General features: G+C 38.8%; 2 protein-coding genes across 3 annotated transcripts in view; both read left to right on the top strand.

Annotated features, from left to right (window-relative positions):
• The window catches only part of col21a1 (collagen, type XXI, alpha 1), a 35,884-nt gene extending 26,502 nt beyond the window's left edge, over positions 1–9,382 (top strand). The window contains exons 17-29 of one of the 2 annotated variants that reach the window (XM_042502035.1): positions 1,944–1,988; positions 2,074–2,127; positions 2,232–2,285; positions 3,296–3,349; positions 3,519–3,590; positions 4,041–4,076; positions 4,441–4,485; positions 5,413–5,445; positions 5,536–5,682; positions 5,799–5,853; positions 5,936–6,127; positions 6,208–6,285; positions 7,343–9,382. In XM_042502035.1, the coding sequence (XP_042357969.1) occupies positions 1,944–1,988; positions 2,074–2,127; positions 2,232–2,285; positions 3,296–3,349; positions 3,519–3,590; positions 4,041–4,076; positions 4,441–4,485; positions 5,413–5,445; positions 5,536–5,682; positions 5,799–5,853; positions 5,936–6,127; positions 6,208–6,285; positions 7,343–7,530 (1,053 nt within the window). In that variant the 3' untranslated portion in view covers positions 7,531–9,382. Of the gene's footprint in view, positions 1–1,943; positions 1,989–2,073; positions 2,128–2,231; positions 2,286–3,295; positions 3,350–3,518; positions 3,591–4,040; positions 4,077–4,440; positions 4,486–5,412; positions 5,446–5,535; positions 5,683–5,798; positions 5,854–5,935; positions 6,128–6,207; positions 6,286–7,342 lie in introns of those variants that run through there. The other variant, XM_042502036.1, reaches the window with a different exon arrangement.
• A 1,978-nt stretch (positions 9,383–11,360) lies between these two features.
• bmp5 (bone morphogenetic protein 5) lies at positions 11,361–24,447 on the top strand. Its single transcript, XM_042502042.1, has 7 exons — positions 11,361–12,142; positions 15,126–15,318; positions 20,480–20,628; positions 20,959–21,156; positions 22,606–22,682; positions 22,800–22,910; positions 23,058–24,447. Exons 1-7 carry the CDS (start codon positions 11,662–11,664, stop codon positions 23,205–23,207), a joined length of 1,359 nt encoding a protein of 452 aa, XP_042357976.1. The 5' UTR covers positions 11,361–11,661; the 3' UTR covers positions 23,208–24,447.
• The last annotated feature ends 2,259 nt before the right edge of the window (positions 24,448–26,706 follow it).

Raw genomic sequence — 26,706 nt, 5'->3', positions numbered from 1 at the left:
TTGCTGCATGTGTTGAACCACATAAACTGTCAGTGTATGAAACCGTTCATGCATAAGTTTGAATCAGTATTCTTTCTTTATCCATTGTGCAGTTTAAATAGCAACAGCTTTTTCTTTTACTGCATTTTCAAATAAAACGTATACAGATTCACCTAAAGATTGTACACTTTGACATTGAAATTAAATGAAACATTCTTTAAAAAAGCCCCAAACCATGTTTCTCCACTTCTCCACTACAGACAGCCGTAACTGAGGAGTGTAACATTTTTGTAGACGTTTCTGTTTGCACCATGTCAGTTCAATCAGTTCCTTGTATTGAGCAATTGGCTGCAATTGTTTGAGACACAATGAAGTAATTATTTCACTTTGAGAGGACATTGACTGGAACCTGTGGTGCCTCATGCTGCTTTTAGTATGAATTCTGAAACCCTGCACATTAAACATGTGGTTTTATTTAAAAAAATGTATTTCTATTCAATATTGCAAACCTCTCGCGGTAGATAATTTTAGTATATATTTAGAGACATTACTTCGGACTGGAGTAATGGACAAACAGAAACATTAAAAGGACAGTCCTCTTACCTCTGGTGCTATTTATCTAGATTGTTTTAGTGTGAGTTGCAGTATCGGAGATATTGGCCGTACAGATGCTTTGTCTTGAATACAATGGGACTGTGACCATGCAGACTTTACAATGGCTCTGTGAGGTGCTCTTGTCCCACACTGTATAACCTGTGCCTCCTGATCTCACTGAAAAAGAGCTGTTAAAGGTATAGTTCACTCCCAAATCAAAAATACATTTTTTTTCTCTTACCTGTAGTGTTATTTATCAGTCTAGATTGTTTTGGTGTGAGTTGTAGAGTGTTTGAGATATCAGCTGTAGAAATGTCTGCCTTCTCAACACTCAACAGCAATGTCTCTTTTCAGAAATAATGACCCAGTTACTAAAGATAATCCACAGACCTTGCTGTGAGAAGTGTCATGTAGAAGCAATTTTCTTTCCACAGAAATACACCTGCCAATCATATCACAACACAAAGGGAAATCTACATCTACTGTTGGCTCACCTAGAACCACTAAATTACCTAACATTACAGCTCAGCTGCGAAGGACGCCATTAATATTGCGCTGTCACAAGCCAGAATGTTCTCATGCACTGTTTGTATGTTTTCCTGCAAAAAAATAAAGCACCGAAGTTTGTACATATCCCATGCAATCATGAGCCAGTAATTCGTGTATAACCACTGGCTGCGATCAATTACCAATGAGCTGACAGGAGTACGGAAGGAAGCTGTCCCTTAAAAGGCAGGTTTAGGTGGTGGATAAGACAGGAATCATGGGACTTTCCCCAAGGAGTCTGGGCTTTTGAACCATATGAAACCATGTTTCTTTTTCTAAACCTGACCGTCGAAACTTTATGATAGGTACGTAACGTCATTCATAGAGCACTTATTTGTAGGGTGTCATATGAACCGTCATATAAGGACATGTTGCACAAGCGTCTCGTCCATGAGTAGATGCACAACTCTTTCTCCATGGTGGTATGGTTGTCGGGTGTACCTCTGTAGAAAGAAATTACACAAAACTGCTCAAGGTCTGTGGATTATCTTAAGTAAGCAGGTCATGATTTCTGGAGAGGGACATTGCTGTTGAATTTTTCAAATGTATTTCTTTTGGCCCTTCGAGCACCACAAGCTGAGTGCCATCTGGTTCCTTTATATTCAAAAGAAGGCAGACATCTCTATGGACGACATCTCCAACACTCTGCAGCTCACACCAAAACAACCTAGACTGATAAATAACACTACAGGTAAGAGAAAAAAAATGTGTATATGTGTATTTAGAGTGAGCTGCCCCTTCAAAACAATTCCATGTCAAGTCGTTTTTGGCGCCCTCAAAAAAATCGATCAGTAATTCAGTATAATGTGTTTCCTTGCTTTCAGGGTATGCCTGGGATGCCAGGAATTGCAGGCCTGAGTGGACAAAAGGTGAGCGCAGTTGTGCAAAATGACCTGATCAGGTGTTTTGTGTATTCTTTGTGATCATGTTTGATCAACACGTTTCATATTTAAGGGGGATGCTGGTTTGCCTGGATCCAGGGGCTTCCCGGGATCGGACGGATCACCTGTAAGTTCATAGCCGTTGGACTGACTATTGTCGTTGCCGTGCATACCAAGCTGTTGATACTGAATCTGACGAGCTTTTAAATCGATTTCTTCCCTCTCCTGTAGGGTGAGATGGGTTTACCTGGTGCACCTGGTTTAAAAGGATCAGTTGGACCCAAGGTAATCATTAATGCCTGTCAGAAAATCCCCGTTCAAACAGCTGCACTGTCAGTGAGGCAAAGCTACAACGAAGCTAGCAGAAATAATCACCAACTTTCATCCCACCGACAGTCATCAAAAAGATTTAATTAAGTATTTAAAATGGATAAACTGTGCTCTAAATATAATTTGAGTTTATCCCACTCTGCATCCTCGGGGCTGTGAGCGCACCGATTCACCCTGTGACCCAGAAAAGTCAATACTGCAGACAAGCTGCCATCAGCAACCGGCAAGCTGCAGGCAGAGCCCTGTCGTGATTTCAGTTCAGTGTAGTGCAGTTAAACAGCTTTATATGACATGACATTACCTAACCCAGTATCATCAAGCCTCTGCAGGGTGCATCTTGTCGCCAGTTTGAATAACGTTAAATCTTTGAAGCTTTCTCGACAATGAGTTGATTGAAATGCACAGGAAGCTGCTTGGGTCTGCAGCACTGCATGTTTTGTTTGGTCACTTTTTTTCTAAAATACACTTTAAGCTCAAGCACCAATCTCTTGGCCACACCGGCAGTGCTAAATTAAGCACTGAACCGGCCCTACTGCTTTCGTCAGTGGAATTTTAGTGGAAATGTAAGCAGTCTGGGCTTGTCTGGTCTGGACGCTCGGTCTCCTAATCACTTTTCATTAGCTGGTCCGCCTCTAACAAGCCAATGTGTATCAGTAAATGGCACACATGTGAAAAGCTAGTTTATGGACAGACAGGCAATACTTTGATTTTATGGCTGAACTTCAGACTGCAATTACCGAGGCTTGTTCTGCCGGAAAAGAAAGCACATGATTAGACATAATTAAACGTCAAGCTGCAGTACCCCGAAACCTTGTGAAAGTATGCTAAAACTATTGCACGGATCAGTGAAAATAAATTGTTATGAAAAATTTAAAATACCACCGCAGTTCAGTGATATGATGTGGTTTGAATGTTATTTCACTGTATATTTTGTGTAACTAAAGATGTTTTATGTCTTAATCAAGGGGAATAAAGGCGAAAGAGGAAGTTCGGGTATACAAGGAAAACCAGGGTCTGTGGTAGGTTTCCATTCAGATCATATAACTTGAACCATGTGGCTCTATGTGTGATTTAAAATACTGAAATTATTCATTGAATCAACAAAGCTGCATGTGAGAAAAAAAATGTTCATCCACAATGTAACAAGTACTTGTGAAATGATTTGTGTTAAATTGAACCCTATTAAAGGGGACTGCAGGGGAACCAGGAAGAGCAGGTCAGCCGGGGCACCCGGGCATGCCAGGACTGAAGGGTAGCAAGGTATTTCTATTTACATTTTTTTCTGACAGTGTCGTGACACTGCCTCTCAACCAGCTCAAATCTTTTCAGGTATTATCATAATTTGTAGTTGTTTACTTGTAAGGCCTAACTAAGTCTGATCAAGCATATATTAATCGATATTTAGTTATAAACATTTGCCAGAAATTCAATTGTAATAATGACTGAACTTCCATAACAATAATACTTAAATCACAATCTGTTCTTTTAGGCAAAAATGTTTTTCAGAGTATTTTTTTACCAAGTTATCTTTGGACAGTTGAACAAAATAATCCAGATGTGAGACATTTTTACTTGGATATAAAATAAAAAGATGTATACTGGCATTCATTTTTTTATGTAAATCATTTTTTATTTGTGTTTATTTAACCTGTTAAATGTACCATTAAGTTATAATCCATGTCCATCCATATATGTTTTTATTTTTATCAGGGACAAAGAGGAAATCCAGGTGAAAAAGGAGAGATGGTAAGATTCGAGACAGAATAAGATTAGTCACACAAGCAGATTGTAATATGATCGTGTTGACCTCTATAGTACTAAAAAAAAATTAAATGAGAGCTTTGAATATACATGAATGAATTTTGTAGCGCCTCTCGTCTTCCAACCACTCAAAGCACTTTTTACACTACACGTCACGTTCACCTGAAGCTACTATAAAAGTTGCCAGCATTAACACACATTCATACACGGAATCTGGAGTTCAGTATCCTCAATATCTACCTCCTGACCTACAGCCACACCGGATTTTTTTTTTTTTTTTTACAATCTGCTGCTTGAAACACTGATTTCAGATGTTTTTGTTATGTTAATCTAATGATTTTCTCACCAGGGAATGAAAGGTGAAAAAGGAGGCCAAGGTCGGCCGGGGGAACACGTGAGTTACTGTGATCATTATTGTTGTATGATATAGACTTTTGACAAATGGACACAAGTATAGTGCAAAAAAGCAAAAGCAGCAAAAGCACAAAGATGATGTTTGATGATACTTGACTGTAATTGTTTTCTTTCAGTGCCATGCAAATTAAGACAAACCTGAGCAATATATCAATTACTTCCCCCAAGAATGGTTCATCTCTTTTACTCTATTACAGAATGATAGCTGTAATAAACTTAACTTAGTTTTTAATGTGGACAGCACCACCATGTGGCCGTTTATCAAGTACTTTTTCAATCTTCACTTCTAACTCCTAACCTGTTAGGCTCAGCAACAAAATTACTTTTTCTTGAAACAATGAGTGATAAGGAGTTGGGGAAATACACAAATTATATATCCATAAAAGCCATGCACCCCTTTATTTACAATGAGCGTGTTGCAGTTTTCATTTTTCACCACTCCTTATCCAACATATTTGGAACATAACATATTTGCATTACCCTGTAGGACTGATTCGTTTTACTGTGAATTTTAAAATTCTCGAAGGCATGGCCTACTTGGCATAAATTCACATAATGTCCAAATGCATGCAGGTGCGATTCAGACACACAGGCATATATCAGTGATACTGCAAACTCTGGTGCTATTAGCCTATAGGTGTTGCTACAACAGCTGGACACCCACTCAGTGGTCATGTGTCCAACTTGCTTCACATTTTAATCTCTATTAAACCCTTGTATTTTCAAGATTTCTCTTTGCTCCAAATATCTGCAAGATTATCCGTCACTGAACATTTTAATGCAGATGTAGAAGCTGATTTTCTTCTTTCTACAAAATAAGACACTTTGGTGATTGTGCAGCCTTGTTGGAGATACATGCCCTTTGAGTGCTTTCTAGTTTTTGATGACTCCTGACTTTCCTCGACAGGGCTCAGCCGGTCCAATGGGACTCAAAGGAGAGGTATGTTGAGCTGAATAATCTAATAACTGTAGCTCCATCCGGCATGAATCATTGTGTGTATTGCTAACCCTGGGGTGGTATTTTTGCTAGAAAGGGACAGCAGGGGACTCAGGGCAGAGAGGTCAAGAAGGTCAAGTGGGACGGCCCGGACAGCCAGGTCAGTCAGGCTCACCTGGTCCCCGAGGGCTGCCGGGAGAGAGCGGTGCACCTGGCCCACCTGGACCTGAAGGAAGATCTGTATGTGTGCTACACATCCCGCTAACTTCACTGCAGATAATGTTTTTTATTGTGATATTATTTTTGATATAAGGGAGTCACTGAAAATCCACTTGATTCATCACTTTTTATTTCAGGCAAATCAAATGTCGGATCATCACATTCGGCAAATCTGCAGAGAGATCCTTCAGTGTGAGTATCAGTGCAGACTGATGATGTGTTTCTTTGTGTTTTCTTCACACATCTGATATATTTTTAATGTCAATCATCACAGCTGAGCTGCCTTTGTTGTTGCTGAGCAACCAGCAGAGTAGCTGTACCAGATGTCAGACCCGACCTGGATCTCCTGGTCCTCCAGGTCAGACTGGGCCCCAGGGTGTTAGGGGTCTCCCCGGAATAAGTGGGCCCAGGGGACAGCCAGGCCACCCTGGTCGGCCGGGGCACCCTGGTGTAAATGGGCTGAAAGGTAAAACCAGCGTCAGAGTCTGCAGTTTGTTATCAAAGCTGTGCTGCAGGATGCTCACACAGGTACACTTGTGTTTGCAGGAGAACCAGGTTTAACAGGTGATAAGGGGAGTCCTGGTCGAACCACGATGGGAGATCAAGGGCCACCAGGGCCCCCAGGTAAATATTGTCACTAATTATTCAATTTTACTAATCATTCACAAAGCCATGTGGAATTTGCTGGAAAAGATTTCATCTCAGTATGCCGTTTTAGATTTTTTTTCTTTTTCTTTTTGTGAACAATAACTGATCCTCTATAACTGATCAATAACCATTAACCAACAGGTGGAGGGGGGGGGCGAAGGGGCGGACATGACACATGTTTATCATGACACTACTACTGTGGGAGTGTGAGCTCCGCACTGGTGAGGTTGTTAGTCCGCTGACTCCAGAAACACAGTGACAGGGCTAACTGTTAGCATCACACAACTAACACTGCCTTATGTGTTTACCCATGGATGTGTTAAGAGACCTGGACACAGATTGTAATAATAAAACTAGTAATTTTGCAGGGGTTGTAACGCTCAGAAAAATCAATCCACGGATTCACAGATGTCTCTTTCCCAGTGTCTTATGCTGTAATTTTTAACAAGAATTTAGGAAAAAGTCTTTTTGGGCCCATTACCATCACGTGACGGACTTTGGAGTTGTAATGCCACTGTTTGGCCACTACCAAAACTGGCTGCAAAGCCTGGCACACATCCAGGGTGCTTGGATTAACCAGAGCTGAACCATTTGGTTTCAGTGTGACTTTCCTGTGACCATTAAACCGCTTGGTTTTAGAAGTTAGCCGCTGGTGCTGTGTTAGCTCATGCTGGCCAGGCAGATGTTGAACTGATCGTTGTGTGTAATACAAAGGTTGCCGGTTCTTTCCACCAGTGAGGAGGATTGGTATCCAGTGAGAGTGGAATTATCTGTCATATAGGTGTTGACCTTTTGGGTCATAAGCGCATTTAGGGGGGCTGTAGTAGTTTCGACTCAGCTGTCTCATAATCTCCCCTGTATCGCCAGTGTAGTACTATATCGAAAACATATTATACTGTTTAGCTGAAAGTATTAATCGGCCAAAATTCTCACATTGGTCAGTGGTTAGTTAATTAATAATGTCCCTCATCTCCTTTTATCACTGTGTGCCATTCCTTTGAGCTGATCATGGCTTATATTTTTATCTCCACAGGTCCAATGGGTCCGCAGGGATACAGTAAACCAGGTCCTCCAGGTAAACCTGGACCTCCTGGTTTAAATGGAGGAGAGGGTAAAAGTGGTAATCCCGGCATCCCTGGTGAGCCCGGGATGTGTGATCCATCCATGTGCTACGGTAACATGATGAGGCGAAATCCGTACAGCAAAGGGCCAAACTATTGACGTAACGCAGCGTCACTGCAGGCACCACTCTGGAGCTGATGTGGAACAAACAGCCATTCTCAGGAAGATCTCATATTTACAGTTTCTCTCTGTTGTGGAAACAAAACGGACCTCCTCTAACACCGGTCAACAGAACTAGATCCTATCACGTTTTCTCTGTTGGTATTTTGTATTTTTATTCACGTCTTTGAACATGCTTTGAGGTTTTATTAATGGTATTAAGAGAATTAATAATTAGCTCCGTTTCATACCTCTCATCTGAGCACCTTGAACTCATGTACTTCATGTTTGTCTGGATCTCTCTCTGGGCAGTGTGGCTGGTGCTCTTTCCCATATTGCCCCCTGGTGTTGCTTTGTTGCATGTTGCTCTCTAAATTTTCACTGCACGTTAGATGGGTGCTATATCTTCCGTTAAAAAAAACAAAAACATGCAGCTTCTATGAGCTATAAACTTCGTGTTTAGTAAATTATTTCACCGTACGTTATGTGTGAAATTGGCATGTTTCAGCACAAGACTGTGACTTCCTGTAGCTGATTGTGAGCTGCTGTAAGCCTTCGTGTTCCTAAAGCATTCAGTTTGACTGTTAAGCACTTAACTCTTTCTGAAAAAAAAAAAAAACATCTAATATTGCATATTGCCCAAGATAAATGAATACCCTCCGTCCTGTCACAATACCTGTTAATTCACATAATTTTATTCTAGTTTGGAAGTAAAATGTTTAAATGTGTACTGTGCAGGATTTTCTTAAAAACAATGTATAGCCTCAAACATGAGCAATCCCTCTCAGTCATCACTTGCGACCCACCAGAAGTGTATGACGGTGTATTTATCTCTCTGTTTTCATATGCTCTTATTTTGCTGTGTTTGGGACGTTCCGGTGCACAGAGCACAGGTGAGGTGAGGACTTTATAAAAGGTAACAATCAGGAGCCAGACTGTAAACAGCATGTATTTAAAAATATGCTACAAAAATGCAGACACAGCTCACAAAAATATAAAAACGCAAATAGAGCAAGACGAACATATTAGAACGCTCTAGCTGTTCTATTATTTGCCTTTATTCACATCATTAAACCCACATCATTGATGATTACCTTTAAAAAAAAATCTCATTTTGTAAATATTTTGAAAAAGCACCAATAGTCAACCCTGCAATATTGTCCCAATATCCTCAGCTGGCACCTGAAGTCAATAAGAAAAAAGATTTTGGAATCTTACATTGGACAGACGTTTGATGATAAATTAAATTTCTACCGTCGTTTATATTTCACAATGTGTAGATGGTAACATTATGAAGTTTTGCAGACGTCGGATTTTTTTCTTCGTATTTGATGACTAAATGTTATTTTACGTCAAGATGATGTTGGCATGAAACGTTTGGAAGATATTGGATTTTAGTTACTTAAGAACACATCTTGAAACCAATCAAATATCAACATTGTTGTCATCATTTTGGGTCAAATTGACTGTGGCAGTAGACAATGTCCTGATGTTGAATTTTAGTCACCCAGCATCACAATCAAATTCAACCAAAAATCAATGTGTAAAGACATTGGTGGCCAGCTGCGTTGACATCAAGGTATTTAGTCAAAAATGTCGTGATATTTGACTTTGACTCCATATCACCCTGCGTAACTGTCCCTTTTGCTGGTGATGCTGTTTACATTCAGTAGCCAACAACCCGTGCATAGTACACCTTTAAAGTTCACCATCAGAGAACATGCTGAGATTTCACTTTGAAATTTTCCCAAGGCTTACCTTTCATTACTGTAGCAGGTATTTTATTGTTATTTATAAAAGAGTCAGAACTGTGTTTTTCAGCAGTAACATGTCAAAAACAGCTTTTGTAATTTTATTATTTTGTGTTAAGGTGACTTTTGTATGATTCTTTCCCTCTCTCCTTTTTTACTAGAATTAAAACATCTTAATGATTTGTGATGTTTATTCCAGGACTTCATCACATTATTGATCTTGTCTTCCTGCTGGTATTTTTGGGTGTTTTGTTATAATTTCTATCTGTACCACAGAATCAAACAGGATGAAGTGTAGACCAAAAAAAGAGATCATCACCTGGGTCGTCCTCTAAGGACACAGCAGCAGGAAAGTTGGATACAAGCGCTGCTAGAAAGCTTCTGTGAGCTCTGTGTGTGTGTGTGTGTGTGTGTGTGTGTGTGTGTGTGTGTGTGTGTGTGTGTGTGTGTGTGTGTGTGTGTGTGTGTGTGTGTGTGTGTGAGTGAGTGTGTGTGAGAGAGAGAGAGAGAGACTTCAAAAATAGGAATTTAAGCACGGTGGCTTTGAACACTAGATGGCACTATGTGGTAATATCCCAGCATGTCCAGATATTACTTCACCTAAAAGGGAACTCTTCCCTCTTTTTTTTCTTTTTGGACCGCAGCCACCCATCACATGCAAACCTCAGAGTATTTATGTTTTTAATTATCCCAACATACTTACTTCAACATGCTGTTTACATAATGCTCCTCTGAGAGGGGAGCTTTCTAGGCTCTTTAAATTAACGTTTCTGTTCTTTCTATGAATTACTCTTTAGGATATTTTTGTTCATAGTTATAAATATTGAAATCAGAGTGTGACTCTTAATTCTGAATTTGCAGTGTCTGTATAAATCTTTACGTTTATCTCTTCCCTGACCTGTTCTTATGTGGGAATTTTACTTTAGTATCATTTTAAGTGCAGCACGTTGAAACTGGTACACTGTAAAATCTGACAAGTTGATTTTACTTTTAAAAAATCAAGGAAATCCATTACCTTGAAAAATACCAAACATCAGCCTTAATGTATGTTTACATTAAGACTGATATTATGTATGTTTTTTTGTAATTTCTAAGTTTACTTACAGTATAGTAATATTTACCTGATTTTGTGAAATTGCTTCAACTTAAAAATGCATAGTTACATCAGTTTTAGCAACTTTAATAAACTAAGTTTACTGTGTTTTATATCTTTATCCTTTTGGATGCAAACTAGTAAATCATATTTCCATTTTTTAAAACATGTTAACAAAACAGAACTGGCAGATCTCATTATTGGCAAAATCAACACTAACTTTGTTTACTGAAGCTGCTTAGACTTAAAGAACAAGGTCATTTCACTTGTCATTTTTAAGTTGCAACAACTTCACAAAAAGTAAATACAGCCACATTTGAAGTAAACTTAACAGTTACATAAAAAGTAAACAGAAATTAAGATTAGTAGTCATATTTATTTATTTTTTGTTTTCAAGGCAATTGGTTTACAAGATTATTTTAAGTAAAATCAACTTGTCAGATTTCACAGTGTACACTTGTTTGCTGGTGCATTTAGTACAATCATATTTTACAGCATTACAGTGGATAATGATTGAGCCCATACAGGATAAAAGAAAAGATCCTTGTTGTTGGTGTTGAATGCAGCTGCAGTCCTCTCCCATAAACACACAGACTCCAATAAGTTGAGGTGATTAAAAGCCTCTGTCATTATTCTCTCACTCGTTAAGACGGCCTCTCGGATTTCAAGTGTCTCCTTTTACACTCCCTGAGCCGCCACATTCATCATGAGACCGGGCTGAAGTTTTATTGCTGCCGCTAGAGGTGGATGCAAAAACAAAAGTTGAGTGTGGGATGGACTCAGAGGGCAACTAACCCCAGTGCACTCTCTCAAGGGGGAGAAGAAGAAGAAGAAGAAGAAAAAAAAAAGGAAAGAAGAAGAAAGCGAGCCGGGGCATGAGTCCTCTCTGTTCGTTTTTGACACAGTTCAACTCATTTCATCCCCTGGAAACTCCGGGTTATCCCTCGACGATATGGGCGTACCTACGAGTTTTTGCATCACAGAGGAGTAAGGTGAGGGACGGGGTCACAGCTCCATAAATACTCGGTGTGGCTACGGCTTTGGATGGACCCTGGAGGAGTAAACACTGCTGGAGGAGCCTTACGCACAGGAGAGGAGCGGCGACTTTCCTGCAAGCTGACACCTCATTTGTAGAAGCGCTTACTGCTTAAAAGCCTCCTCGGTTTGCACCGAGAAAGTTGTGGTGCCTTTGCATACTATGGGAAGTCTATGACTGGCAGAGGTATAATTTAGTTTTTCTCCCAAAGTGCGATGTAGTTCACCTTCACACCCCAAAGTGAACTCAAGATGACAGCGCTTGTGCTCGGACTCGCGTGGAGCTGCCTGAGTTTTCTGTCCTGCGCTCATTGTGGCTTAAGTGACAACCATGTGCACTCCAGTTTTATTTACAGGAGGTTGCGCAATCACGAGCGCAGGGAGATCCAGAGAGAGATCCTCTCCATCCTGGGCTTGCCTCACCGTCCGAGGCCCTTCTCTCCCGGGAAGCAGGCGTCCTCCGCGCCGCTCTTCATGCTCGACCTGTACAACGCCATGGCCGTGGAGGAGGAGGAGGAGGAGGAGCTGGTGGGGGTGCAGCACAAGAGCTTCGGTGCCAAGGCTCAAGGGCACTCCAGGAAGGGTTACTACAGCCCGCAGCAGGCCGGGTACTCCCGCGTGGCTCAGCCCTACAGAGCGGCCCCTCTGTTAGGCCACAGCCCCGCGCTCACCTCCGCGCACGACACCAACTTCCTCAATGATGCCGACATGGTGATGAGTTTTGTCAATTTAGGTAAGTGGCATAACAATGTGACATTTCTTTCAACAGGTTGCATTAAATACATATTAAGTAATTAATCGAATTAATAAGCTTTAATATTATTTAAAGGGGTCTCTAGGTAGGGGTGGGCGATATGGGCCTATGTTAATATCACGATATTTGAGGGTATTTGTGCGATAACGATATTCGTGATGATATGACAAAATACTGAATTTTTTTTTTTTATTATTAACTATAAGAACATGCAGTTGCAATAAAATAAGCGTTGTAGTTTTATATGTCAACATAAATAGTTTGCCTTCAGATATTCAGTAAAAGAAAAAAAAATGTAGAATTTCTTAAGTTTGCAAAAAACAATAACAGGTAGCAAATTTGCTCTCAGTCATGCTTGTTGTTGCTGTGCCTAAAGGTATGATGTCTTTATGTGAACATGTTGGAATATTGATGTTATCACAATACATTTTTTTTAAATCATATTCAGAAATTATACTGATATTATCCTGAATGATATGGCATGGCACACCCCATCTCTAAGTTTTAACAGCTCCATCTCCAACTCTTAATTTCTCTATCTTCACCCCTTCCACTGTAAAAGAAATTAATAATGTATACTAGAGATTTTACCTAAATGGGTGTTATCTGCGTTGAGGAAATTTTTTTTTGTTTTTTTGTTTTTTTTGCACATTAAGTGCAATTTTGTTCAATCTACTGCTGACAAGCAACTCAAAAACTGCAGCATTAAAGTCTTCATGATCTCTTTCAAGAGTTCAGGAGTTAGGTCCATTTGAATTCATTAAGTCACATTTAACAAACCTGCAGAGAGATTAAGTTAATTAAGTCTAATTATTTTTATTAAGTATTTAAATGCAGTTAATTAATTTTGTAAAAAAAATAATAATAATTTGACACGTGTAGATTTTGTTTGAATATCTGAGCTTCCTTTTCCTAAAAAATATAAAAATCTTGGTGAAGTCTCATAGTTGTCAACTTACTCTCACTCAGTGTCACTACTTGGTGTTTTTTTTTTTAGATTTACATTTAAATGTGAACATTTAAGTGCATTTTCAGTCACTTCAGTTTAATTAGTCTTGTGTGAAATATTCAGTATTTAACAGAATTAGGCCCAACATTTTGACCTCTATCAATTTGTGCAGCTTCCTATTAAAAAGGCAGCTGATCTGTATAATGATTGTGTTTGTTCAGTAGCAGCGACCCTTAACCCAGCAGTTCAGAGCGCCTTATCAGATGACTGTCTGACCTTGAGAAAATTGGTCTAAATTATTTCCTGTTGTTAAAAGGGGAGTGATATTGACAGATGCCTTCATTTCTCAAGGTTCTGTCACCAAAAGGGAGCTCTGTCCTTCATATTTGAGTTATTTGTTGCATTTATAGTTGTTTAACGAGGATTAAAATAACAAGGCATGTCACATGGAAAGTTACTCAAAAATGAAATGTGACGCAGTATTGCAGAGTCCCTAATTAAAGATGAAAAAAAATCACCAGAAATATTTTTTAGATAATGTTGATATTGTAGATTTAAGGATTTCATTTTTTTGAATATTGAGCAAAACATGTAAAATGAATTTGTGTCGAGCTGCTTGAGAGTATAATCCCTCACCTTGGCCTGAGCCCATCTGTTTCCACTTACCGCTATAGCAGGGCATGTACACTGTCAGCCTTGAAAGCTCCGCTCTCGTTCTGGGGACTGTCAGCGAAGTGTTCAATGGGGCTCTGTCTTTATTACAGTACATTCAAATATAGCTACTGACCTCAGCTGTTTTAGAAATGTCTATGTGGCGTTTCACGTATAGTTTAATATGCTTACCGTAACCATTTGAACATTCGCTGTGTAAATAAGAAGTCTTTTGACAGCAAAGATGAAACACACCAGTCGTTTATTAATCTTGTTAACAAAATTCTGTCCTAGTAATACACAACACATCAAAAATGCACTCTGCTTACCAGAGAGTGGAGTCATTATTATTTAATCTTTATTTTAAAGCTAGATGCTCTGTGCTTTCAGTGGCACCTCTGCTTCAGATTACTGCCTGTGGCTAATATAATGGAACATGCTTGCTGGGTAAAAGTCAGACCTGACTTTTGACCTGCTTGTGCTAAGTAACCACAGGCGTTCTCTCCCGATAAAATATCAGTGAAATGCACCGCATGATATCACCAGGGACGTCAGAAAATCCACTGACCCGGGCCACATGCCGCTTTTCTGCTACTCGGCCGGGATGTGAGACAATTAGTGGCCACTTTCTTTAGTAGCATTAAAGTATCTTCTGTCAGCGATATTGATCCTGACGCTTTGATTATTTGAGACCCGGAGAAGCTTTACTTTATGTACAAAAATAGGTGCAACCCCTTAAAAACTTCATTTCTACATCTTGTATTTATTACCATGCAGCAAAATGTAAAATAATCAAACCTATGTGAAAACATTCTCGAAAATGACAGGCCTTAAAAAATATCTCATTATATAGAAATATTTACTTCAAAGGTTAAGGGTCGTTAAACGTTCTTTGTACGAAACCAACAGGAGGTCAGTAAAAGGTCAGAAATGAGGTCAGAGGAGACGCTCACATGATGTTGAAGAATCCTGTCTGGTCTTTTCTCTCACTTGAGGTGCAGACGAAAGTGTCTTTAATTGAAATCAGCCTGTTTTTCTTAACTGACAGCCCATTCATCATGGCTGGAGAATGCAGTTGGGCACACAGTGGAGGGCCTGTCTGGGAGCTGCTACCTGTATTCAGTTGACTGATTTAATGAACTGGAAAGTGCTTTTGTTGGTAGTCAAAATGTTTGGATTGGACCTGGAATGTAAAAGAAGATGTGATAAATTACTCTTTTTCTGTGCATTAATGCTGGCATATTTTCTCTGTAGAGCGACGCACGCAGAGGTTCAGGAGTTGAAGTCATATTTTTTGATCATGTGTGTGAGCTTTGCTGCCAGTAAAAATGAAATTCTTCATAAAATGTATTTCCTTCCCAGTGGAGAAAGATAAAGATTTTTCTCACCAACGGAGGCACTACAAGGAGTTCCGTTTTGATCTGACTCAGATCCCGGACGGAGAGGCAGTGACTGCTGCAGAGTTTCGGATCTACAAGGACCGAAGTCATGCTCGCTACGACAACGTTACTCTGAAGGTCACCATATATCAAGTCATCAAGGAATATCAGAACAAGTAAGTACCCAATCAACCAAAAACTGACATTAAAGGCAGTTCACTCAAGTACTGCACCTTATTGCAGCTCTGACGTACTTGAACTTGAGTGTTTCTATTTTCTGCTACTTTAAACGTCTTTGTGGCCCCCCACCCCCCTTCTTCTCTCGATCCACGTCTCTGCTATGCACCTTTTGAATTTTTTTTTCCAACAAAGTCAGTTTGCTCTCATTCCCTTTCCTTACTTTCTTTTCTTTTTTTTGGAACCCTTTCTATTTTCATTTTTGGTTTTCCCTTTCTTAGGGGAAGACATGACGAGCAGACACTCACTTCAGTTAACAGTTTACATGATATCAAACAATTTAGTGGCCTTTGAATTATGTTACATCCTTAATGTGCACTTATGTAATTAACGTAAAGTTACGGAGGTTTAGGCGATAATAGTTACCATGGTAAGGTTGAGAAAAAGAAACATGGTGAGGATGTACCCTAAAATGACTCAAAGCTCACAAGACTCGGCAGGGGAAAGTCTTTTTTGTAAACTATCAGCCACCCCTACCTGCCTCCTTACATTGCTCGGCTGCTTCCTTGCGTACTCCCATGAGCGTATTAGTCATGTGATAGTAGCCTTTCAAAATATGTGGAATTTGCACAAATTTGGTTGATTTCATTTTTCATAGGAAAATGTAGACACAATTTGTGAGAACAGCCTGCTCACTTCGCTTTAGCTATGTTTAGAGACAAATCTGTGAAGATGGACTAAACCATTTTGTGTCTGTAAAGGTTAAGAGGGACCTCTGAGATCTTCCACTATTTCTTTTAAACAACTTCCAGCCAATTTTAATTTAGTTCTGGCAGTTATTACTAAATTTAAAAAAAGGATAAATTAAAACAATTGCAAAAAAAACCCCTCAAACTTTTCATTTAAGGCTTTTCAAGCCCCTCCACCATTGGGTCCCTGGGTAATCAGTCCTATTTTTCCTCCACTAATACACCCCTGGATGTTTTTTTTACTACAAGTATTTTTTGACACAAGTAGTAAATGTTACTTTAAATTTAGAGTTTACAAACAAAACATATGACCAGCTTCTATTGTCAAGACTACGAAAATATATAAAGTAGTTTAAAAAAGGTCAACCTACGAAGCGAACACATTAAAATGCTGCTATCTTATCAGAAATTGTAGTCCAGTAACACTCTGACAGAGGCCCAATGAGCACTTAAACCCTATGCAGTTATTTTATTTCACAGTTAAATAGTCCAACAGCTATTGTCTTGCACAGTTAAAACTTTCCACTCGCACAGAGCGTCCTTCTATCTCCAACTCTGTTCTCCTTCATTCGCACCATGTCTGCCTTACAAATATAGTTCTCGGATAAAGAGAACTCCATTAGCGTGTTGGCCACTTATGAAGCTTGGAAGGTCCATCAGTTATCACTCGTCTTGTGTTGCCTGCCAAGCTGGCCAGATGAAACCATGAGGGCCCACAATAGGGGGGGAAGGGGCTCCCTTGGGTGCTCCCGTGGTCACTGTTATGCCCGCCACCTGCCTGTCTTAACAATATTCCGGAAGTTTAAACCATGACATAGCTGAATACACAGGGGTGTACTTAAAAGTGGGCCCACATTTACTTGCCAAAAATGTGTGTGGGTGATTGAAGGGGAGATATGGCCCTCCTGGGCTTTGAAAAGGTCCAAGTCAATGGACTCTGCCATCTTAAAGGGGAAGACTGCTCAGTTTAAGTTTTCACACATGCTTTTATGGGGAGTAGTGGGTTTGAGTTCGTGTTCACAAAGAAGAACTATTGTTTCCCAGTGCAAGAAATCTTAGAAGAAATGTTAGTGTGTGATTTTTAAAAGTTTGCTCAAGTTTTTTCCCTCAACTTAAAAAGCCACGATTAATTTTATTTTATTTTAGTTCTATTATTTTGTAAGCCATGCTCATTCTTCTTTCCTGTTTTTCTTAAACATTTCAGACAGAATGTTAGTACAAAATACAAGAATTGATCATTGTCGATAGTTTAAAGTTTCTACGAAGTCCACTTGTGCTGCAACTTAAGCATAGTCAAGTTAGCAGTAAGTTAGTGGGTTTATGTAGCTAATTTATACCACTCTTTTGGGGCATCTTAAGGATTTAAGATGACCATTCACACCAACAGCAAAGCCCCCACGTCATGTCCAGCCAAAGACCGTCTCCCCTCACCTCCCTTTGCAGTAAACTCCTACTACTTACTCATTACTTGTAAGATTGACGTCGAGATGGTGGTGTTAAAAAGAACGTGTAGAGTATTTATCAAAACAAAAAAGTCATGTGTCATTGTTTATACTATCATTGAAGTATGATTAACATATTGAATGTATTTCCTTTCCTTTAAAACATTTGCAGAGACAGTTTTTGTCAGAATTTGAAACATATAGTATTAACATCCTTTCACTCCTAACTTCTCAAATAGCAGCTTGTCCAGTGGCCCTACACTTTAAGCTGTAACACTGTAGGTACCCTTCTAGCATCAGTTTTTGATTCTACAGTGTCCTTTCAAAATAAACTTCTATTTTGTTGCAGGAAATGTACGTAGCAGCTACTTTAGGTTTAGGCAACTAAACTATTTATTCAATTCAATTCAATTTTATTTATAGAGCCCATTATTACAAAACATGGTTTGCCTCAGAGGGCTTTACAGTGTATTAGGTTATGTTTTGAAAAAAAAAAACATCATGGCTTGGGTTAAAATAACTAATTCTATTACATAACTTCACTTACTTAAGAAATTTCATGAGTATATTATGTATTAATATGCATATATGATGAATGTCACTTGACGTCAACTACATTACCTGGTCATAGAAAACTCTGTCAGTTTTTCGTTTCACACGGGACATGAACAGCTGTCTCCTCACTCAAAGTCCTATGTTTGTTTGAACCCATCAACCTAGCCTTCCACCCACCATACTCAGAAATAGTCGCTCTTAATATTACTTCATTGCCATGCATGGGTTTATACTAGAGTTATTTGAAAGCCTGAGTACATCTTAAAACATTGCCTTGTGCATCAGTATCACATGCTGAGGGCTGCTGACCAAACTGCCATATTTGATGCCGTGGGGATGAGATCGGGTTGTTGCATCCATGCTGTTCTTGGCATATTCCAAAGTATTTTGCTTCTTGATTGTCACTAACTGTCGATCAGGGAAACATCGTCCTTGAGCACATGAACGCAACAAAACGAGGACCTCTTAAAAACTTATTGCTTAATATGTCTACAGCACTAGTGGTCAAAAGCTCCACCGGGTACTTTTAACGTAAGACAGCTACACACCATGACCTACTCTCACTCCACTATATCAATGTCACAGTATATCCTGCACTGCTACTGAACTCTGCTGCTGAACATAAATTGCAAATGGAAAATAGTGGCAAAAGAACATAATTTTGCAGGGGACAGACTTGCCTGAAAAGAAAAGTTACCTCTTTTCCTGGTATCCACTCACTTTAACGCACTCTCTGTGGAACAGTACATCCAGTAATCACAGATGAAGGGCAGGATAAGTACTTTCCTCTTGGATATGGCTATGGGAATAGTGAATTCTTACCTACGCAAACTAAATTATCACAGGATATGAGCTTAATGCTGTACTTTTCAAAGAGGAAGTTCACCAGTATGTCACTCATAACCATTGACCTAATGTGGAACTCCACATGAGGTTGAGTTTTATTACACCTGTAATAAACACATGAATAATTCCTGAACTATTGAGGCCACATGGAAACTCTTGGTTCTCTCCCACCAGCACCGTGTAACCACAAAACTGAACAGGCGCTGCCTTATCCGATCTGCCCCTTGAAAGGAATCCAATGCAAATTGCCAAGCAGGGCTTTTTCAACTTAGCACTGATCGATGCCTTATGTCAGGCTCATGTTAAAAATACACCAGGGCTGATATACATGATTCATAACTCCTGAAATGTTTTGCCCATCAAATAGCCGAAATCTTGGCACATGTTTAATACCACACAACTCTGCAGTTTATTACAAGTCACAGCTTTTTCAACAATAGCGCCGCTGCTTTCTTTTTATCTCCAGTACAAAGCTGGTGTACGAAAATGACCAAATTACTCTTACACACCAAATCACCAGTTTTTAATAATGTAGGCCTTTTTAGGGAACAATTTTCAAAAGAAGAGATGAAGAAACTAATAAAAGCCTCTCAGATTTTTGGCCTCTGCTGCAGAGTTTGGGCTAAAGCATCCATTTGTGATCAGTCATTGATACCTCGTTTATCTGCTCCACTCTAACTGATTAAGACCTCTTGGACGCAGTTTAAATGCCCTCAAAGAAGCATGTGGTTTCTTTTTTGTGTCCCATTAAAGCTATGCAACATTAAGGTGCACAGGCAGTTTTAATTTGTTCTAGAGCTTAATGCTCTGGAGCACTGAGGTTTTGTAATATGCTTATAATGAAGCAGTAAAGTGACCACATGCATTTCACTCAAACCTCTCTGAATCTCATGAATAATTTTGAAAACTGATATACCTGCAGAGACTAATAATTAAACAACCAAGGCAATGCACAAATTAACAAGATGGCCAAAAAAAAAGTAAAACATTAAAAGAGCATTACCTGAAAATAAGTAAAAAAAAAAGAACAGACAACAACAAGCAAGAAAATGACCCAAAAAATTGCTTAAAATGACAAAATATCTGTTTATTTTTTTTCCTGTAACATACTTTTAAATATATAATAATAATGATTATTGATATATTTTTCTGGGCATTTTCCCTAGTTTTTGATAATTCAACCCCCCATCATTTTTAAAACTAATATTCTTTGTCACCTTTTCCCAATTTCTTGCAAATTGTGGGACACATCTGGCCAAGTTGGTCATTGTCTTGTTTTCCCCATGTTTTTTTTAAAGAAACCAAACCAATTTGCTCAGATTTCAAATGGTCAAATAGCTTGTGAGGCGCCCCAACGCAGCACAACGCAAATGTCGAACCAGACTTTAAAGGGTTAAATAAGTTTTCAGTGAATTCTGATATATTTTAAATAATTAGGATACATATGTTGCTTTTGCTGGAAACAGCAGGTGCTGCTTGCATGTGTGTAGTGGCTCTTTGAGTGTGCATCATTTTAACTGTTGATTTAATGCAGATGTTTTTATGTCATTGTTTCTTCTCACCTTCAGAGATGCAGAGACATTCTTGCTTGACTCCAAAAAGGTCCAGGCATCGGATGGCGGCTGGCTAGTGTTTGACATCACAGCCACCAGTAACCACTGGGTGATGAACCCACAGCAGAACCTTGGCCTGCAGCTCTGCGTGGAGACCGTAGATGGCAAGTGAAGTTCAGTTTCTTTTTTAATTAGTTTTACTTTAAACAGACTCTTGGAAGCTAGTAAAGATCAGGAAGTCAAGAAAAATCCACAAAGTCTGCATTTGATTAAAATTATAATAGTAATAATTTAATTGAATTCAGGACAAATGTGACTTGTATATTTGACAATTTGTGGACTATTTTATTTACCACCGATAAATGGCCATGAATCCACACAAAAAAGGCTAAAAATAAATGGCTTGACCAAGGATTTATTAAGACTTAACCTTGAAAGCAGTCATAAATTCATACAAAATTCAGAAAGTTTTATTTACCTCCTGTTTTTTAAAGGCCGAAGTATCAACATAAAATCTGCTGGAATCATTGGGAGGAACGGGCCGCAGTCCAAACAGCCTTTCCTGGTTGCTTTCTTCAAGGCCAGTGGGGTGTTGCTTCGCTCTGTCAGAGCTGCTGGTGGGAAAAAAAAGAACCACAATCGCAATAAATCGACAAATCAACAAGAATCATCTAGGGCACCCAAAACTGGAGGTATGTGCACTTTTATATTTTAGATAAAATGCTACAATAGTTTTTTCAATAATTTCTTTTATCCTGTACACATTTCATCAGTGTGTAGGATAGGATGTGTGTAGGACTGGTTTATCATATTCATTTTCATTAGTTTACAATAATCTGAAAGTAAGAATTGTTGTGTTTTAATTACCTAAGGACAGGCATGTACAAAGTCCCAGGTACCAAACGTGGCCCACAAACTAATTTTAACCCACCATCGGCTTGACTTTGGCCCTCCACACAATACTGATATCAAGGGAGTTCATTTTCCATTTTTTGGATTCACCTCATGATGGCCGCACTGCTGCAGAGTTTGTAGATATGCATCAGTTACAAACTCTGCAGGTGGAACTAATGTCTTTTCATAAACAGACGGTAAATAAACAACAGTTACAACAGCAGACATTTTTCTACTAGGTTGCAGACATCGCCACAGCAAAGAAGATGACAGCAAGGGCTGTTGCTTTCAGGAGTTGAGGATAGTTTATTTATTTTTAGTATATTTTCACTGAAAGAACAGCTGCATTTGTCTTGTTTGTGAGTTTCAAAATAATTTTTATTAACCCATTTGATGTGGGGAGCAGCTGGCCCCAAGTTATTTTTACATTATTCAGTCTGGCTCCTATTCAGAAAAGTTGGACACCCGTGCCTTAGGAGATGAGGAGTTTTGTTTTGAAACAAATTTTTGAACAGAGCCACGCTGATTTGAAAAAAGCTGACCTTTCAGAATGATACAGACCGCTTTTCACTGTTTATTTATTTATTTTTTACAGTAGCCAAAAACGGACACATCAAACACTGGCACTAGAAAGAAGACACTTGTGTTTTTGTGTCATTGTAGTTGTCCGTAAAGCTTTGTACACAGAGGAAATTTCAGTTCTTTAATAACACCACTAGATGGCACTGAATCCTACACACTGGACCTTTAATTAGATGCATTTTATTGACATTGTTTTGCTCTGCTAACGACCATCGTTCCATCAGACTGTCATTCATTAATGAGACTAACTAACTTTATTTCCAGCAGCAGATATCTCTACAGTTATCGGCCAGATTGTCAGTAATTAAAAATAATTGGATAGCAGTACAGTCCGAGCACTGCCCTATACATCTCTTTAATTAATAGTTATTTCTTGGAATAATAATGAGCTAGGCAAGTTTTTTGTATTATTACACTCCTCTTAATTAATCTGATTGTTATATGGATATATGACCTTTACACACTGATATGGGAAAGAAAATGCCTGCAACTTCAAATGTAATGACCATCCACTGTTTTTTAATAGTATACCATTTATAGGAAATGTATGCTATTATGGGATAATCTTTTGTACTGCTGTACAGACTAAAGTCTGTATTTTATATGTATATATGCATCTCTGGTGCATCAGAAGCTTTACAGACTTCTGTGCCACTGTTTTTCAGATTACAACACAAGTGAACAGAAGCAAGCCTGCAAGAAGCATGAACTTTACGTCAGTTTTCGTGACTTGGGCTGGCAGGTAAGGCAGCTGTATCTCACATTACAGAACTTGTAACAAATGGCAGTAACTCAGTGAACAGCACATTTTAAATCTGAGGTAATAAGGTGTCATAAAGGAGGCTCATTTTCTCTCAAGGATTGGATTATTGCACCTGAGGGCTACGCTGCTTTTTACTGTGATGGCGAATGCTCTTTTCCACTCAACGCACACATGAATGCTACAAATCATGCAATTGTGCAAACCCTGGTAAGCGTTCTGTAGACGGCGTTGGATTATGTGTATATCAATAAAAATCATGTTACGAGCTACCATAATGTTCTTAGCAGTTCTAATTCATTTGAAACTCGCTGCTGTTGCACCTCTTTGAAACCAACTTAATGCTTTCATTTATAGGTCCATTTAATGTTTCCTGACAACGTGCCAAAGCCATGCTGTGCCCCGACCAAGCTCAACGCAATATCAGTGCTTTACTTTGATGACAGCTCAAACGTGATCCTCAAGAAATATAGAAATATGGTAGTTAGGTCTTGTGGTTGCCATTAGTGGCCACGTAAACTTTAATTTATACTATCTGGTGTGGGAATTGCTGGAAAACACATCTGCTGCAGATGTGATGTGATGTACAGTATTATGTATAAAAAGTTTTATTATCTAATTTATTTTCTTTTTTAAAAATAGCACTGAATATTGTGATATTTAAATGATTAGAACAAAATGTTGATTTTACCGTCAGTTATCAGTTAACTTTTGTGTCCGTTGGCATATACTCCGTCTTAGTTACGTCTGTATGATAAGGTTTATGTGTTAACTATTCACTGGAGTCATCATGATACATGAGATCGCTTCCCCGTCTGCTTGTTTTTTCTCCTTTTACAATTTGCTTGTGCTGTAAATGTTAACTGAGCTAAAAATATTTACATGGATGTCCAATTTTTTTCTTCAATGCTAATTTTGTCCGTGTGCTCCATTATGGAAAAACAATTACAAAAAACTGACACATACAGAATAACGTCACAAAACGCAGCATCACAAGTTAATTTGATAAACAAGGGAGACTGTAATAATGTCTGTAATACTGTTTTTAAGAGGCTGTGGGGCGCTCATTTTTAGAACTAGTGCAAAGGTAGTGCTATCTTGAGATAACGACAATAAGAAACCAAAATATATCAGTCTGTGATTCCTTAACTCTCCTACTGACATAGTTTTCAACTAGAATATATACTTCAACAGAATAAGCATATTCCTAAAATTCAGTTATGGCTTTTGGTTTTGGTTTGACACTCCAATACTTAAAGTAGCCCCATTTAGCCACCACTATAAAGAAAATTCTGGGGGCGCCACTGGCCAGATGATGCTATAAGCGCTTATATCACAACGTCAACAGGCTGCTAAAAAAAATCTGATTGGATCAGTGGGGGAAAAAAAAGTGAGTGTTCCCTGATGTAAACCAAACTGCCCAAAGGTATTTTCAAGCTGCCACTGTCTTTCAGCACTGATACTGTTTCACCTTTTCCGAGCCAGCTTTTTTTTTGTTATTTTATAAAAGAGTGTGTTCACATACGGGAATTATGTCCGTCTGGAATGAAACTGTTGAGTGTTTGCTTATGAATGCTTTGCAAATTGTGTCATTTTTTAAACATTTATGTAAATCTCTTCCATAAACACTGTCCTGTCATTCCTCTGTGGACTACAAACGTCTTTGCTCCACACTCATTCCATCTTATGTTTGGGGAAAGTATATCTTAATGTAGAGTGTTGTGTATTTTAATAAATGTACCACTTGAAAACCCTTATCTTGTGCTTTGCCTTCACTTGACCTCATAGCTTTCTTGCTCCATTTATCACCCTAAACTATATGTTTTTTGTTAGATTTTTTTTCCTCCTCTAGCTGCAGCCTTTTTCAGATTCAAGTTCTCCTTTCGTGTCTGTTTGGAGTTCTGCGGATGTTTTACACACTGTTGCCGGACTACCGTCTCAGATTTATAAATGTTTGACAAGTATGATATAAACTAGGGGTCCACCCAGGGAGCCTGATGACATGCTCTCGGGGAGTGGTAATGCTAGTGGTACAGAGCTAGCAGTAAAGCTGTGCCGCGTCCTCCAAAGACAACCCAAAAGGGCGATTATCACGAGGCTGCCAGCAGAGAACAGTATATCATTTACATAAGCAATCCCTTCCTGATTATGGGGAAAGATACCATCCATCACATGATTTATGTGCATTCTCATGTTTTGGATGTTGCTATCTGCTCAGAGCAAAGATTCACCCCTAGAAACAAAGTGGAGACTGGAGACTGTAAACTAAACTGAGTGTCGCTTAATTTCCTCCTGACTCAGGAAAGCAGAATTAAAAGAGAAAATGCGAGCAAATTCCAGAGAAGTACTTTGGTTACGCAAGGATTTTCAATGGTCTTGGAGATCTCACTGTAAGCCCCAATCCATCTATAACACAAAATTTTATTGTTAAATCCATACAAATGTTCCAGACTGTCAAAATGACATAAAAACTTTATGTTCCTTTAACAATAAAACGGATACCTTGTGGGCTTGACATCATTTTTGTGCCTCTCAGCCAGCGATAGCTGAGGTGGGAGGCATTATTGTTTTTGGGTGCACGATCTGATATTAAGTGTTGTCCCTGGACATCTTGTTTGTCAAGGATTCACATCATAACCAACCAATCAGCACCACTTCTTGATTGTAATTTCATTTACAGTGTACAGATAAACGCCCATCAAGAAAAAAAACATAAATATGTCCATTTCAAAGCCTTTCCAGCAATTGCATGTAGAAATTGGATTAAAAGTATGTTATTGGGGAATTACTAAATATATATTTAATCCCTGTTGGGTGTATTTATGCGAGAGAAATATGTGTGAAAATAGATTTTATGGGACTTTTGTCACATTAGCTCTATCTGCTAAGCTGAGCTAAGGCTAAAAGGCAGCTTCCTTTACAAACTTTTTCGGGTTTGGGGAATTATTACTTGCATTTAACCTCTGTGGGTTGCATTTAATGGGTAACAAATATGTGTGAAAAACACACGTTACAGGACTTATGGTAACGCGGTTGCATAGAATATGTACTCAATGTTTCATGTTCACATGACAAGCACTCAGTTTCTTGTTCAATGAAATGCTAAAAATTGGTTGACTTACTTTACTTCTGTTACTGCGAAGTTATGCTTCACACAAAAATGTTTTGCCGTCAACAAAAATTTACAGTTTTCTGTATTTTACTTTCAAGTACACATAGTTTAGATAACATTAGTCAAAGCAACATTTAAAGGTTGAGTATAGTTTCCTTTTCTTTGCTTTTGCTTTTTGTGTAACTTAAACTCTTTTTTCATATTTAAATTTTAATGTCAAGACAACTTAAACACTTAACGCTTAAAGATTTCTCAAATGTGTATGGCACAACTCTGCTTCCTTGCATTCTTAATCTCATGTTTTGGATGTTGTCCCCAGAAACAAGAAACCGTAAACTAAACTGAAGGAGTGTTGATGCATTTCCTTCTCATTTGGGAAAAGCAGAATTTAAAGAGAAAATGTGAGCAAATTTCCAGAGAAGTTCTTTGGTTACGCATGGTTTTTCAATGGTCTTGGAAATCTAGGGATTAGGTTAAGGATTAATATTTATTTACACAACTGTGTTGACCTTCACTGGACACAGGATATGTACTGTTGCACTTTTTCTCCCCACCTCCCTCCCACTTCTATAACATTTTTTTTCTCTGACATGGCAGAACATTGAGTGACTGTATTTCACTTAATTAAAAGCAGTGGCTGCCGGCCTGCCCAGATGTTATGTGGGCTCCATGTAAAAGGAGTGTTGACATTCAGTGAATAGAGGAGGCCACCTGCTAACTTAACTCTTGGCTTGAAGGGTGATTTGCATTCCTGCGGCCTGTTGCCTGGCATGATTACTCCTAGCACTTCACAATCCCATCTACTGTTTAATATCATGGATTCTTTCCAATTCAGCTACATTTCTTCCTTTTCTGTTGCACAGGAGTGGCTATGAATGAACTCCTATTTAAGTT

The sequence above is a fragment of the Plectropomus leopardus genome, chromosome 15 (assembly GCF_008729295.1).
Source record: "Plectropomus leopardus isolate mb chromosome 15, YSFRI_Pleo_2.0, whole genome shotgun sequence".
NCBI lineage: Eukaryota > Metazoa > Chordata > Actinopteri > Perciformes > Serranidae > Plectropomus > Plectropomus leopardus.
Note: the sequence above shows the minus strand (reverse complement) of the source record. Positions and strands in the feature narration are given on the sequence as shown.